This window comes from Urocitellus parryii, chromosome 7 (genome assembly GCF_045843805.1).
Source record: "Urocitellus parryii isolate mUroPar1 chromosome 7, mUroPar1.hap1, whole genome shotgun sequence".
NCBI classification, from domain to species: Eukaryota; Metazoa; Chordata; class Mammalia; order Rodentia; family Sciuridae; genus Urocitellus; species Urocitellus parryii.
In genome coordinates, this window is record NC_135537.1 from 113,651,229 (window position 1) to 113,666,971 (window position 15,743).

The following is a 15,743-nucleotide window of genomic DNA, read 5'->3' on the forward strand; positions in this document are numbered from 1 at the left end:
GTGTGTGTGTGTGTGTGTGTGTGTGTATAGTATATACATACATATATGTTTTTCCCCAGACCCAAAGATTTGAGTCTATTATTTAAATTGATTAATGGTATATTCATTATTTTATGACATGGCCTTAGACCCAATGGCCTGTCTATAACATTTTCTTTTTCTTCCTAGGATGAAAGCTCCTTAAGAAAGTGGGCTTGAAATGAAGATAAATTGTGTTGCTATCATGATCCCATACACCTGTAATCCCAGGTAGGGGATTTGAAATTTTGCTTCTTTAAGAATACTACTAAAGCACAAGTAATAGAAACAAGAGTCACTAGATGGGATGAATTCAAACTGAAAAGATTCTTCTCAGCAAAAGAAACAATAAGTGAGGTGAAAAGTGATAACAGAGAATAGGAGCAAATTTTTACCACATGCACATCAAATAGAAACCCAATTTACAGAATATATAAAGAACTTAAAAAACTTAATAGCAAAAAAACAAATTTCCCAATCATTAAGTAAAATGGGCTAAGGAACTGAAGAGACACACTTCTTAGAAGATAAACAAACAATCAATAAATAAAAAAAAATGTTCAACATCTCTAGCAATTAAAGAATTGCAAATCAAAACTACTCCAAAATTTAATCTTACTCCAATTAGAATGGCATTTATTAAAAATATAATTACAAATATATGTTGGTGAGGATGTGAGGAAAAAGGCCCACTGTTACACTGTTGGTAGGACTCTAAATTGGTGACACCACTCTGAAAAAGAATAAGGAGATTCCTTAGAAAACTGGGAAAGAAACCAAAATTTACCCAGCTATTCCACTCCTCAGTTTAGACCAAGAAGAGCTAAAAACAGCATAATACAGAGGCATATCCACATGAATGTTTATAGCAAAACAATTCACAATAGGTAAATTATAGAACCAACTTATATGCTCTTCAATAGATGAATGGATAAAGAAAATATGGTCTATTTACACAGTGGAATATTACTGAACATTAAAAGAGAATAAAATTATGGAATTGGGAAGTAATGGATGGAGTTGGAGAATATCATGTTAAGGCAAGTAAGCCAATCTTCCTAAACCAAAGACCTAATATTTTCTCTGCTAAGTGGATGGTGATCCAAAACGAGGGAAATGGGAGGTAGCATGGAAGAAATGAAGAAACTTTGAATAAGACAAATGGGAGGGAGGTGATGGGAGATGGTATAGAGGTAGGTAAGATGGTGGAATGATATGAAAATCTTCTTGTACACAAAGTAGAGTTACATGGGTTTTGTAACTATACTTTCTGTACAACAAGAGAAATAAAATTTTGTGTTCAATTTGTGTGCTATAAAGTGAAATGCATTCTGCTCTATTAGCAAGTTAGAGCAAATTAATAAATTAATTGATTTTTTAAAATTCAGGAAAGAGACTTGCCTTTCCCTAGATCTAAATATAAACATATTCATATATATATATATATATATATATATATAATATATATATTCTATATATAACATGCACATATTTAATGTATATAATTTATAAACATTTTTTTCATATTTTTATTGATTTTTTTAAAGAAATGACAACAGAAGCAGTACAATTCTTATTTCATCCATAGAACACAATTCTGGTTGTATATAAAGTATGGTGATACAAATTTGTGTCTTCATACATGTTCTATTGATGATGGTCTCTATCACATTCCACAATTTGTGCTAATCCCCTGCCCCCTTTCTAATCCTCCCATACCTCTTCTTTATTGAGAATCCATGTACTTCTCTCATGCTCCCCCTCTCTACCTCATTATGAGTCAGCCTCCTTATATTTGGCATTTTTTTGGAATTGGCTAACATCACTTAGCATTATCTTCTCCAATGCTATCCATTTACCTGCAAATTCCAGATTTGATTATATACCTAGAAGACTCAAAAAGCTCCACCAGAAAACTTCTAGAACTAGTAAATAAATTTAGCAAAGTAGCAGGATATAAAATCAACACGCATAAATCAAAGGTATTTCTGTATATCAGTGAAAAATCTTCTGAGAAATAAATGAAGATAACTACCCCATTTACAATAACTTCAAAAAAATAAGATACTTGGGAAGCAACTTAATGAAAAAGGTGAAAGATCTTAAAAAGGAAAACTACATAACCCTAAAGAAAAAAATCAAAAAAGACCTTAGAAGATGGAAAGATCTACCTTGATCATGAGTAGGCAGAATTAATATTATCAAAATGACAATACTACCAAAGCACTATACAGATTTACTGCAATTCTGATCAAAATCCTAATGGCATTCCTCATAGAAAGAGCAAAAGCAACCATGAAATTTATCCAGAAAATTAAGAGACCAAGAATAGCTAAAGTAATACTTAGCAGAAAGAGTGAAGCAGGTGGCATCATTATACCAGACCTTAAACCATACTGAAGAGCAATGATAACAAAAACAGCATTGCATTTGCAAAAAAAAAAAAAAAAAAAAAAAAAAAAAAAAAAAAAAAAAAAAAAAAACAGACTGCAGACGAATGGTACAGAATAGAGGTCACAGGGACTAACCCACAAAATTATAATTATTATATATTAGACAAAGGTGTCAAAACATGCACTGAAGAAAAGATAGCCTCTTCAACAAAACACTATCTCTCATCATGCACAAAATTCAACTCCAAGTGTATCAAGAACCTAGGAATTAAACCAGATACTCTGTGTCCAATGTAATATAATACAGGCTCTAATCTTCATCATGTGGAATTAGGCCCCGATTTCTTTAATAAGACACTGGTAGCACAAGAATTAAAATAAATAATAAATAAATGGGATAGAATCAAACTAAAAAGTTTATTCTCGGCAAAAGAAACATTCTGTGAGGTGAAGACAGAGCCTATATTTTAGGAGGAATATTTTACCCCTCACATATCAGATAGAGCACTAATCTCTAGGGTACATAAAGAACTCAAAAAGCTAAGCAAATAATAATAATAATAATTATTATTATTATTATTATTATTATTATCATTATTACCACCCAATCAAGAAATGGGCCAAGGATCTGAACAGAGAGTTCTTAGAAGAGAATATACAATCAATCACCATTTTTTTATATATCTGATTGGTTATGGTCCTCCTTTTTCAGGACAAAGAACAGTTCTGGTTCAGTTTCTAAGGAAGGGAAACACGAGCAAGAATTATTCTCAACTCTCCTTTATAAATTATCAAATACAATTATCTATGTCATTTTCTAAACATAGCTGGACATGAAAAATATAGGTTTGGAGCAGAGAACATTTTTATTAGAAACACAGTGTAAAAGAAAGAAAAAATCATAATTATTTGTAGCACATGTAACCATAAGAGAAACGGAACCTGGAATTCAGAAAAGAAAAATTCAAACTTTTATACTTGGGAATGTGGATGACATGGATGCTTAAAGTAAAAAGGTTATTACAAGCTTTTGAAAGAAAATTTATGTGAGTGGCAGATAATGGTTAACCAAATAGAATCTGCACAGTGTATTCCAGTGGCTTTGTCAGCTGTGCACTACAGAACATACAGGTATTCATAGCCTCCATGAAGAGCATTATTCATCTGTGCCCTCTAAAATTATTCCCATAGTACAGATGAAAAAACATGGGTATCTGGATACTAAATGGCAATTCAGCAGCTCACAGAAAACTACCCAGAGACAGAACTTATGAAATTTCTTCAAAGACCATCAATGTATTGTCAGTCAGGGGAAATATTATTTTCTCTTCATTTTGAAGAGACTGCATTGAGAATACATTTCAGAGGCAACATAAATACTTTTTTTTTCTTTCATGTTAAGAAACTCTTCAGAAATAGAGCTCACAAGACAGATTTCTTAGAAGGGTAAATGCCTGGAGATTACAAAATTAAAAGAACACATCAGTGGCCCTGAGTGCCTCAGTAAGGAAATAAATCTAAAAGGCTTATTAGAAACTGAAAATCAAATAAAAAAGTAACTATTTCTCAAAATAAATATGTTCAATAGTTGCTATATCCACAACATGTCATTAAGTAAACAACAAATTATGTATGAATATCTAGGATTGGCCAAATTTTATTCCATTTGATTGTTTGTTAAAACCCAAAATCCAGATAATAGAATTCATGATTCACTGCCAAAAATATTAAAGAAAAAAAATTTTTTAAGGAGTGGATGTTTAGTAAGTGTGTCATTTAACAATTTTATTACCATATGATTTTAAAGAAATTTATTCATTTTCCTGCAGCCGTAGTGTAGAGAAATGTCTTATTTATTTTTCCTGTAGTAATTCACAAAGATAAGCCCTAGAATCCACTTTAAATAACCTACCCTTACAATCATACAAGAAACATATAATCAATGATGAGTAAAGAAAAAAGTCAATTTAAAAAAAATTGACCTTTTTTTAAAAATCAATCTCTAGCTGCATTTTTTAATCCTTTTCACATCTTTTAAGCCAAAAATATATAAAAGACAGAAGTTTGAACTTCAAATTTATATGTGAGATATGTTTATTAACTCTAAAAATTCAAAATCTTTAGAAATTTAAGAAATACAAAATAAAAACCCATCATGGGAAAAATTAAGTAATATTGATGAACATTTAAACAAATTAATAATCATTAACTCAAAAGGAGTTTGTATTAGTATCTATTTGTGGAAACTATTTTGCTATTTAATATACATGATATTCCCCATTTAGAGACTTACTGAAATTAGAGCATAATATGTGATCATGATAACATGTAAGTATGCAATGGTACTCATCAAACACTTGAAGCCCAAGGGCATGGCTCAATAAAATATACATCTTGTAAGAGATAAATAATAATCTGTAGGAAAAATGGTCACTGGGGCCAGTCACATTTCATAATATATCCAGTTTAAAAAAGAGCATAAAACACTATGTATAAATTTTACGTAGGTGCCTTATGCAAGAGGTATTTCACATGTGTACATTTTTAGAAACAAAATATGTAGAACTTATGAGAAAATAAAAGTCACAAAAAGCACATAAAAGACTGAATTATACATCCCAGGTAAATAATAAAACTCATCATTACAAAGGTGATAATTTTCCCCCAAATTAACTGGCAGTATATCTCACCAAAACTGCTATGTACAAATATGAATGTATCACAGTGAAGTCTACTTTTATATGTATTCTGTAAAGCAATAATTTAAAAAAAAACTATAAATAAATATATGATAGAAGAAAGTAGGAGAATAGGGAAAGGGGAACTACTAGATACTGAAGGGGAGCAAATTATATTTCATGTTTTATGGTTATGTCAAAATAAACCTGACTATTAAATACAACAATAATGCAATAATAAAAAAAATCATCAAGTTTTACTTTAAATGAAGTAAGAAACCAAAGCATAAATTTTTAAAATTCATCTACTACAAAGTTATATGTAACTTTAGCCAAAAACCTTTTCAATTATAAGAGCAAAAAAAGAACTTATCATGGCCTACTATTCATATATATTGTGAAAATATAATATTACAATAATAAAAAATCACAATATAAATAAGATCCCCATATGAATACATTTGTATGTAAAAACAGTATGCTTTATTACAATAGAAAATTATAGATTAATCAAACCATAACAAAAATAATCTCAGGAATTTATCTAGGGCCTTTCTCAAAATAAATTTAAACCTATTAGGGCTGTTTACTGGTGAAAAGTCCTTGCTTCCCCAATGCTGAAGTATAACACCAGAGAAATGTGCCAAGGCAAGTTTAGAGTGGAAAGTAGAAGCTTTATTAAAGTCAGTAGAAAAGACTTCTCCCCAGAAGAAAAAGGAGACCAAAGAGGTAGAATCCATGAAAGGGATTTTTTTAAAAACTAAGGTCTTTTAGCTTTTTTATAACTAAGGTCTTCCTTCAGCTATCCTGCATTCCTGCCACATTGCTGTCCTTTGTTGTGTTATCTTGCAGTGTTGAAATGTAGGTGGGAACATCCAAAGTGGGGAGGACAGGTGGGCTGAAGGAGTAATCTGGGCAGGAAGGGCTTTTAGATTAGCATCTCCATGTTTGCTGTGAGCTGCTTCATTAAAATATCCTTGGAATGGGCTCAGGGCCTTGGGGACATTTTGAATTCCCCTTATCCTGGACTCCATCCTCAATATAGTGTTCATTCTTGATTTTACTGGATATTAGACCAGATTTACCTAACTACACAAATTACATATCTGTAAGTCTGGCTCCACTACCAAGGATATGGCTAAGTAGTACAGTATCCCTGAGTTCACATAACTTTAACAAAATAATAATAATGAAGAAAGTAAAAATAAAAGAATGTCAAAATAAAAATTAGCTACCTAAAAAGGAAATTAGGTACCCAAAAATGACAGCTCCTTTCCTGCAGGAAAATGGAGATTTGATTTTGATAATTATTCAACCTGTCAATCTCCAGCATCTGGTAAGACACTGGGCTGCAGGAACACATCTGCCACATAGTATTTTATGCATTTTCTGAGGATGCCCTTTGAGCATAAGGAAGGCAGCAAAGAGTCTGTGCCACTGACATGTTCCCCACCTGGTTGGCCAGTAGGACTGAGGACATAGTGGCCCAGTGGAGGAGTTAAGCCTGCAGACTCCAGAGACTACCCAGAGTCCCAAACTGCTAGCTCCTGTTTTCAATACAGCCAGTCTTGTGGTTCCAATAGTCTTCCTCCCCCAGCCTCTCTTGCTAGGCCAATGAACACTCACCATTTCCTGCTTCTCAGTAGTAGGGCTACTTGGGATCCTCAGTTGCTGCATCTCAGAACAACCTGTGATGCTGAGGTGTGAGACTACAGATTGCAAAAATGGAGGACTCAGGAGATAAGAAGTGAAAGCCCACCCTGATGACACACAATTGGATAGTTCCCACAAAATATTCTTGATTGGAAGGGGCTTCAGATAATGAACATTGAATCTGAGAGAAGTGAGCCGTTTTTTTGAGTGACAGGGAATATTATCCAATCCAGGCATGAATACGGGCTAGAATCTCAGGTCGTTGAGTGCTGTTTGTTGTTGTTGTTATTGTTGTTTGTTTGTTTTTTGTTTTTTAATCTGAGAAATGTACCCCAGAGTCTCAGGATGCTGTTATTTTAAGACAAGGTTGTTTTCCCATAAGTGGGAACTAACCCAACCAAAAGAACATTTTCATTTAAACTTACATATAAAGTCACTTCAGTTTATGGATTATTTATGCTTGTATATTATTCAGGAATTAATATAAAATAATGACAATAATTAACAAATTTTATTTATTTTTTGATCTCTGTTCTTTTTAGGTAACAAATTGAACTTTGAACTGGGAAGAAAACCCCTAAAGTAAAAAAGCCCAATAAAAAAAAACAACACAAAAGGGGCTGGGATTGTGGCTCAGCAGTAGAGTGCTCACCTCCCATGTGCAAGATCCTGGGATCAATCCTCAGTACCACATAAAAATAAATAAGTGCAATAAAGGTATTGTGTCCAGCTACAGCTAAAAAAAAATACATAAAAAAACCATAAGGTATAGGTGAGAAACCAGCCTCTACCTCAGAGCAAAGACTGTCCAATGAAGGGGGCATGAATCTTGTCCCTGGAAAGACACACAGAGCCCTCCTAGGAACATACCCATCCTGCAGAGTTGTTTATCTACAAATAACAGGAGAGATCTGCTGTGCCTGGTTTCCCTGACTCAGTCAGGCTAGGTGGGGACCCAGAGCAACCCCCTAGCAGCCACAAATCAGCATGACACAGGGAAAATATCTGGGATGCCAGATGACTCTCCCAGTAGTTTATGGTGGTTGATAACATTTTGGGAAACCATATAGTTAGGCATATACTCCCCTCATGGCCTAAGCCAATCTGTTCAAATGAATCCCCATCTTGTACTAACAAAAATCATGCTTACCCAGCTTGTACCCACCAGTGAATGTGCTAATCATGTTTTAGAGTTGTTTATGATTTTCCAAAGGTATGTGATGATTTTCTAAGAGAAGCTATGATATATGGGTGGTTTCTGCTTTCCCCAAAGAGTTATAAAACTGCTACAAACCCCGGGCTCAGCCCCCAGTTTCTTTGTGTGTGGAGAACTGAGCTAGCTTGCAATAAACACGTCTGTGGTGCTTACATCAATATTGGTCTCTGGTGGTCTTTTGGAGGTCCCGTATTTGAGCATAAAAGTCTCTCCTGAAACCCATGGGAAAAGAATTCAGCACTCCAGTTCTCTAGGACTGTAGTTTTATAGCACAAAAAGTTACAAAAGAAGGGTGACTTGAGAAATTACACGAATAACAGGATTTTCACAAGCATAATACAATGACACTTAGTAGGTTAATGGTCTAAATGGTTTATCACTTAGGGAGTAACTTTAGATCACAACATCAGAATTTATGATGCACCACTAAAGTTTCAGAGTGAGTTGTTATTTAGTCAGGAAAAGCCAGAATTTATGAGTCATCACTAAAGTTTCAGGGAGGGTTGTTATCTCATCAGGGAAAACCAGACATGGGTGAGTTCAAGGCACTGGTAGGCATTTCAAAGTATATGTTTCATACTTTAACAAGTATAAGAATTAAATTATTAATATTAATTACTACTAATTTTTAAAAGACTGAATAAAATAGGATATTAGATATTTCTTATTAAATGCATAAAAATTTTAATTAATATATTGAGAATATAAACATGGAAAATTTTGACAATGATAAAAAGACATTTAATATAAGGGATTCAATATTATAAATCCCTCATGTTCAGTGGGTCAGTCCTTCAATGATTTTTTTCCATTTTTTTTAGGTCATTTTGAATTACACTTATGCAAATGTTTGTTAAGTATACAAATTTAAGATTTTGTATTTTGTAAAGTAGAAAAATGGCAGATTTGAGCTCCTTTCAGGATTTTAAAACTCATAGGCCATGTGGGGCATCTTAGCACCTTTTTTCATATTTGCACCGAGTCCAATTCTAGAGAAGAATGAGTTGGAGATATAGTCTAATGTCCTGAGCAAAAGAGAAATTTCTGTAGGATATTTCTAAAGCTTTTAACTTTTCTAACTTTTCAGAATATTTGGTGATTTGAAAAAAAATATATTTTAAGAAATGAATTGTTTGAAATTAATTATCTACCTTTGCTGCATTATTTTTCACTTTCATTGATTTTTTGAAGAACTAACAAAATAGAATTCCAAAAGTGTTCCATGTAAATTTAAAGGTATATTTCTAATAATCAAGATAGAAAACAGAAGCAAAACATCATCTAGTTTGGTGGTTCTGCCTCAAACTAAAGGGTTACTTATTTATTTTGCTATTATTCACTAGGTTCCTGAGGTTGCAGAAATCACCAACCAACACAGAGAAAAGTCTTTTTAGTTTGTTTCTCACAACCAATTCCAGATAAAATACACTAGTATCACTGTAGTTTCAGACCAAAGGGTGTTTCTAAATAATAAAAATATGTATACATAAATATATAAATAAATATAAAATAAAATATAATATTAGATTTTTTTCCTGGATAATCATTCTGTACATATTTCCATTTAGACACAGTTCTGGGACCAAAATGTCACAAATAAGACATAATTCCTATATTGCTACATAGAGTAATTAAGGCACATACTAATAGCTTGGTATAAAACTTGGCAGAGAGACATAAATAACTACAGAACATCATAGAGAATTATACCTAAGAGCTATGTAGCAAATCCATGGTCTTTAAGTACATGAAGAGACAAGTTATCATACCAAATTTTATAACTCAGTTGCTGCTAATATACAGAGATAGAGATATTTATTAAGAGATGGTTTTATGTAGATTTTTGGTTTAAAAAGGGAAAGATCAAATAATGGAGGTTATTTAAACATGAGCAATAATATTTTTCTGCATTCAGTACTTTTTCTACAGATATATGAATTATAATTAATTCCAACCAGTAAAATGCAGAAATAGTGTAAAAATTATTCACTAGGAGTAAAACTACTTAAAAAGAGAACCAAAACTTCCATTCCTGTCCAAATGTTTACTCCTGACAAAAAGACAGCTTCTTTTGAACCATTTCTGCAGATATGATTTTTCTGTAATAAATATTTTGGTGACTGTTTTGAATATTACTTAATATATTTATGCTTCACATTTTCTCTTTTGTCCTATTTTACTACCTAGATACTGAAAGAAAAAATTTCTAACTCTTAAACTCCCTTGATATTTGAGATATCTTTTTATTCTTTTTTAAAAATTATTAGTTGTTCAAAACATTACAAAGCTCTTGACATATTTCTTTTTTTAATAAACATTTGGAATTTTATTTAAAAAAAAAATCACAACCATGAACATTGTTACAGTTAGAGGCCCTCTTGGTTCTCCACATTGATACTGAGCATGCTCACAGGGGTTCCCATTATTAAATCTTAGTTAAACAACAATTTTTAAAAGAAGGAAAAAAAACTCATCACACTACCATTTAACTTGTTTTAATGTTTCTTCACAAATGGTGAAAAATACTAAAGTGCAGACAAGGAATAATCATAATGTTGTGGCCAACATTATAAATATGGAATTATAAATTTAAAACATTTTCTGGTTTAAAAAATAAAATTGGTAGTCAATGCAGCTCTGTGGGGTCTGTGTCTAGTAGGGCCGATCTCTGCGTTCCTGACGGTGGTTGCCTTTATCCATTTTTCCAGGTCCTCCACATCCACCTCTTCTTCCTCCCATCTGCTCCATTAAAGGTCCAGGGGGACCCCCTGGACCACCTCGTCTTCCTCCGCCAAAGCCACCTCGGTCCATGCCAAGGCCACCACGGAAGCCACCCCTGTCTGTGGAGACCAGGGCCACCTCTGAAGAGGCCACCTCTTCCTCCCCGCATGCCTCCAGGGCCACCTCTTCCAAGGTTACCACCTGGGGGTGGGAAGGGTGGTGGGAGAAAGCCCTCAGGCTTCAGGGCCTTACACTGGTTGCATTCTGTTCTCCAGGGGAAGTTCTGGTTTGCACAACCCGGATTGGGATATTGCCAGTCCCCAGCTCGGTGCTGGACGTTTCCTCCTCCAGAGAGATTCCCTCTGGAACCCCGTGGCCCTCTTGAGGGAAAACTTCCTCTGTGTCCTCCATGGCCTCCCATGTGACCCATGGGTCCCCCAGGACCTCCTGGGCCACCTGGACCTCCACGGAGTGGTGGTGGCATCCCTCTGCCCTCAAGAGGTGGCTTGCCACCCCGCATGCTGTTCATGGGAGGCTTCTTTCGAGCAAGAGTGACTTTTAGTTTGCTTCCTTGAAAATCTTTTCCATCAAACCACTCCACAGCAGCCTTGGCAGTTGGCGGGTCTTCATAGGACACTGTGGCATCACCTTTGGGCTTTCCTGTTTCCTTGTCCATGTAGATGTGGATCATGGGTTGCCCAGTTCTCTTATTCATCTTAACAACCCCACACTGCTTAAAGAAATCTGCCAGATCATCAAGAGTCACATTGTCATTTAATCCTTGCACATAAACTGCACTGTTGTCAGAGTCTTCATCAGGATCTACTGGAGGGCCTAGATCAAGATCTGGTCCTTCATTCATGGGTCCTCCAGGCTTATTGAAGCCACCTCCGCTCTCCAGCGCTGCCCATTCCACTGCGTCCTCCTCCTCGCCCACCTCTGCTCATGCCTCCACAATCAAATCCCCCTCTTCCCCTGCCCCGGTTATCAGGGCCACTCATGCTCCGGTTCTCTCCTGGTCCCGAAAATCCTCCAGACTCCTGCCCATAAACACCCATGCTACTGGGGCGATCCTGTCGGAATGAACTCTGCTGCCCGTAGCTGCTGCTCTGTTGGCTATATTGACTTGGAGCCTGGCTGTAGGATTCAGTCTGGGGTGTAGTAACTAGTGGGAGGCTGTTGCCCATAGCTGCTTTGTTGACTATAGCTACTCTGCTGTCCATAGCTGCTCGGTTGCCCATAAGTGTTCTGCTGAGAGTAACTGCTCTGATCATAACTAGTCGGCTGTGTAGAGGAATAGCTGGTAGGAGGATAGGATGGAGGCGCGGTAACTGGCTGCAACTGGATAACTGGAGCTATCCCAGGAACCTGAGGATAACTGTAGTTACTCTGTCCGTATCCTAGGCTAGGCTGGTTATAACCCCCTGTGCTAGACTGAGGTTGACTAGTCTCAGCGGGCTTGTTACCATCCTGCGGTCTTGCAGGTGGAGTGGCTGCTGGCTGTTGCCCATAGCCAGGGTAAGCAGGCTGAGTCCCATATGCAGACTGGGCTGCATAGGAGGCCTGGGTGGTGGTGACAGTAGCAGTGGTGGTGTTATAAGCACCAGTGCCGTACCCCTGGACAGGCTGGCTGTATGCCTGGGGGGCAGTTGGGGTAGTATAACCAGTGGGAGGCTTTCCATAAGAAGTTGCATATGCAGTCTTCCCATAGGTGGTAGTGGTCTGAGCCTGGGTATAGCTGACATCAGTAGGCTGTCCATAAGTTCCATAGCTTTGTTGCCCATATGCCTGGGTGGTCTGTGCATATCCTTGAGTTGACTGGGCACTGTAAGCACTGTAGCCCTGCTGGGCTGCAACTTGGCTGTAGGTACTGTAATCTGTGGATGGCATTTTCTCTCCTTCCTCCTCATTCTCTCAGACATATCATATTTCATACATTTGATTCAAGCAGATTATGAACTCCCATTTTTACCCCATATACATATTGCAGATTCATATCCATTCCACATCCACATTTTTTCATACTACCATACTAGTGTCTATTGTATTCTGCTGCCCTGCCTATCCTCTACAACCTCCCTTACCTCCCCTCCCCACTCCTCCTATCTTCTATCTCAACCCCATCTACTGTTATTCATTTCTCTCTCGTTTTTTCCCCTTTCCCCTCACTTCCTCTTATATGTAATTTTGTATAACAATGAGGGTCTCCTTTACCATGCAATTTCCCTTCTTTCTCTCTTTCCCTCCCCCCCTCTCGACTCTGTTTAATGGTGATCTTCTTCTCATGCTCTTCCTCCCTATTCTTTTCTTAGTTGCTCTCCTTATATCAAAGATGACATTTGGATTTGTTTTTTAGGGATTGGCTAGCTTCTCTTAGCATAACCTGCTCTAGTGCCATCCATTTCCTTGCAAATTCTATGATTTTGTCATTTTTTAGTGCTGCGTAATACTCCATAATGTATAAATGCCACATTTTTTTATCCATTCATCTATTGAAGGGCATCTAGGTTGGTTCCACAGTCTAGCTATTGTGAATTGTGCTGCTGTGAACATCGATGTAGCAGTATCCCTATAGTATGCTCTTTTAAGGTCTTCACTGAATAGTCTGAGAAGGGGGATAGCTGGGTCAAATGGTGGTTCCATTCCCAGCTTTCCCAGGAATCTCCATACTGCTTTCCAAATTGGCCACACCAATTTGCAGTCCCACCAGCAATGTACAAGTGTACCCTTTTCCCCACATCCTCTCCAGCATTTGTTGTTGTTTGACTTCATAATGGCTGCCAATCTTACTGGAGTGAGATGATATCTTAGGGTGGTTTTGATTGGCATTTCTCTGACTGCTAGAGATGGTGAGCATTTTTTCATGTACTTGTTGATTGATTGTATGTCCTCCTCTGTGAAATGTCTGTTCAGGTCTTGGCACATTTGTTGATTGGGTTATTTGGTATCTTATTGTTTAATTTTTTGAGTTGTTTGTATATTCTGGATATTAGGGCTCTATCTGAAGTGTGAGAAGTAAAAATTTGTTCCCATGATGTAGGCTCCCTATTTACCTTTCTTATTGTTTCTCTTGCTGAGAAAAAAACTTTTTTAGTTTAAGTAAGTCCCATTTGTTGATTCTTGTTATTAACTCTTGTGCTATGGGTGTTCTATTAAAAAATTTGAAGCCCGACCCCACAATATGTAGATAGGAGCCAACTTTTTTCTTCTATCAGACGCAGAGTCTCTGATTTGATATTAAGCTCCTTGATCCATTTTGAGTTAACTTTTGTTCAGGGCGAGAGAAGGGGATTCAGTTTCATTTTGTTGCAAAAGGATTTCCAGTTTTCCCAGCACCATTGGTTGATGATGCTATTCTTCCTCCATTGCATGCTCTTAGCCCCTGTATCAAATATAAGATAGTTGAAACTTTGTGGTTTAGTCCCTGTGTCCTCTATTCTGTACCATTGGTCCACCCTCCTGTTTTGGTACCAGTACCATGATGTTTTTGTTACTGTTGCTCTATAGTATGGTTTGAAATCTGGTATCGCTATACCGTCTGATTCACACTTCTTGCTTAGAGTTGCTTTTGCTATTCTGGGTATTTTATTTTTCCATATGAATTTCATGATTGCTTTATCTATTTCTACAAGAAATGCCATTAGGATTTTGATTGGCATTGCAGTAAACCTATAGAGAACTTTGGGTAATATTGCCATTTTGATGATGTTAGTTCTGCCTATCCATGAACAGGGTATATTTTTCCATCTTTTAAGATCTTCTATTTCTCTCATTAGGGTTCTGTAGATTTCATTGTATAAATCTTTCACCTTTTTTGTTAAGTTGATTCCCAAGTATTTTATTTTTTTGAGGATATTGTGAATGGGGTGTTTTTCCTCATTTCTGTTTCAGAGGTTTTGTCACTGATATACAGGAATGCCTTTGATTTATGTGTGTTGATTTTATATCCTGCCACTTTGCTGAATTCATTTATTAGTTCTAGTAGTTTTTTTGTAGACCCTTTTGGGTCTTCTAGGTATAGAATCATGTTGTCCGCAAATAGTGATATTTTAAGTTCTTCTTTTCCTATTTTTATGCCTTTAATTTATTTTGTCTGTCGAATTGCTCTGGCCAGTGTTTCAAGAACTATATTGAATAGAAGTGGTGATAGAGGGCATCCCTGTCTTGTTCCAGATTTTAGAGGGAATGCCTTCAATTTTTCTCCATTCAGAATGATGCTAGCCTGAGGCTTTACCAATGTTGAGATAAGTTCCTATTATCCCTAGTTTTTCTAATGTTTTGAACATAAAGGGATGCTGTACATTGTTGAATGCTTTTTCTGCATCTATTAAGATGATCATATGGTTCTTATCTTTAAGTCTATTGATGTGGTGAATAACATTTATTGATTTCCGTATATTGAACCATCCTTGCATCCCAGGGATCAATCCTACTTGATCATGGTGCACAATTTTTTTTTTCTGTGCCTTTGTATCTGATTTGCCAGAATTTTATTGAGGATTTTTGCATCTAGGTTCATTAGGGATATTGGCCTGTAGTTTTCTTTCTTTGAGGTGTCTTTGTCTGGTTTCGGAATCAGGGTGTTGTTGGCCTCATAGAATGAATTTGGAAGAGCTCCCTCTTTTTCTGTTTCCTGAAATAACTTAAAAAGTATTGGTATTAATTCTTCTTTAAAGGTTTTGTAAAATTCCGCTGTATACCCATCTGGTCCTGGGCTTTTCTTGGTTGGTAGTCTTTTGATTGCTTCTTCTATTTCATCCTTTGATACTGGTCTGTTCAAATTGTGTGTATCCTCCTGACTCAGTCTGGGCAAATCATATGACTTAAGAAATTTATCGGTGTCTTCACTATCTTCTATTTTATTGGAATATAGGTTTTCAAAATAATTTCTAATTGTCTTCTGTATTTCTGTAGCATCTGTTGTGATATTGCCTTTTTCATCCCATATGTTAGTAATTTGAGTTCTCTCTCTTCTTCTCTTCGTTAGCATGGCTAAGGGTCTGTCAATCTTTTTTATTTTTTCGAAGAACCAACTTTTAGTTTTGTTAATTTTTTCAATAGTTT

General features: G+C 36.0%; 1 protein-coding gene across 1 annotated transcript; it reads right to left on the bottom strand.

The window, feature by feature from the left end:
* Positions 1–10,610: 10,610 nt before the first annotated feature.
* LOC144255829 (RNA-binding protein EWS-like) lies at positions 10,611–12,569 on the bottom strand. The gene is given in 5 exon segments (XM_077800800.1): positions 10,611–10,806; positions 10,808–10,880; positions 10,932–11,568; positions 11,570–11,839; positions 11,841–12,569. Coding segments are annotated over 5 exon segments (1,905 nt in total).
* Positions 12,570–15,743: the final 3,174 nt, after the last annotated feature.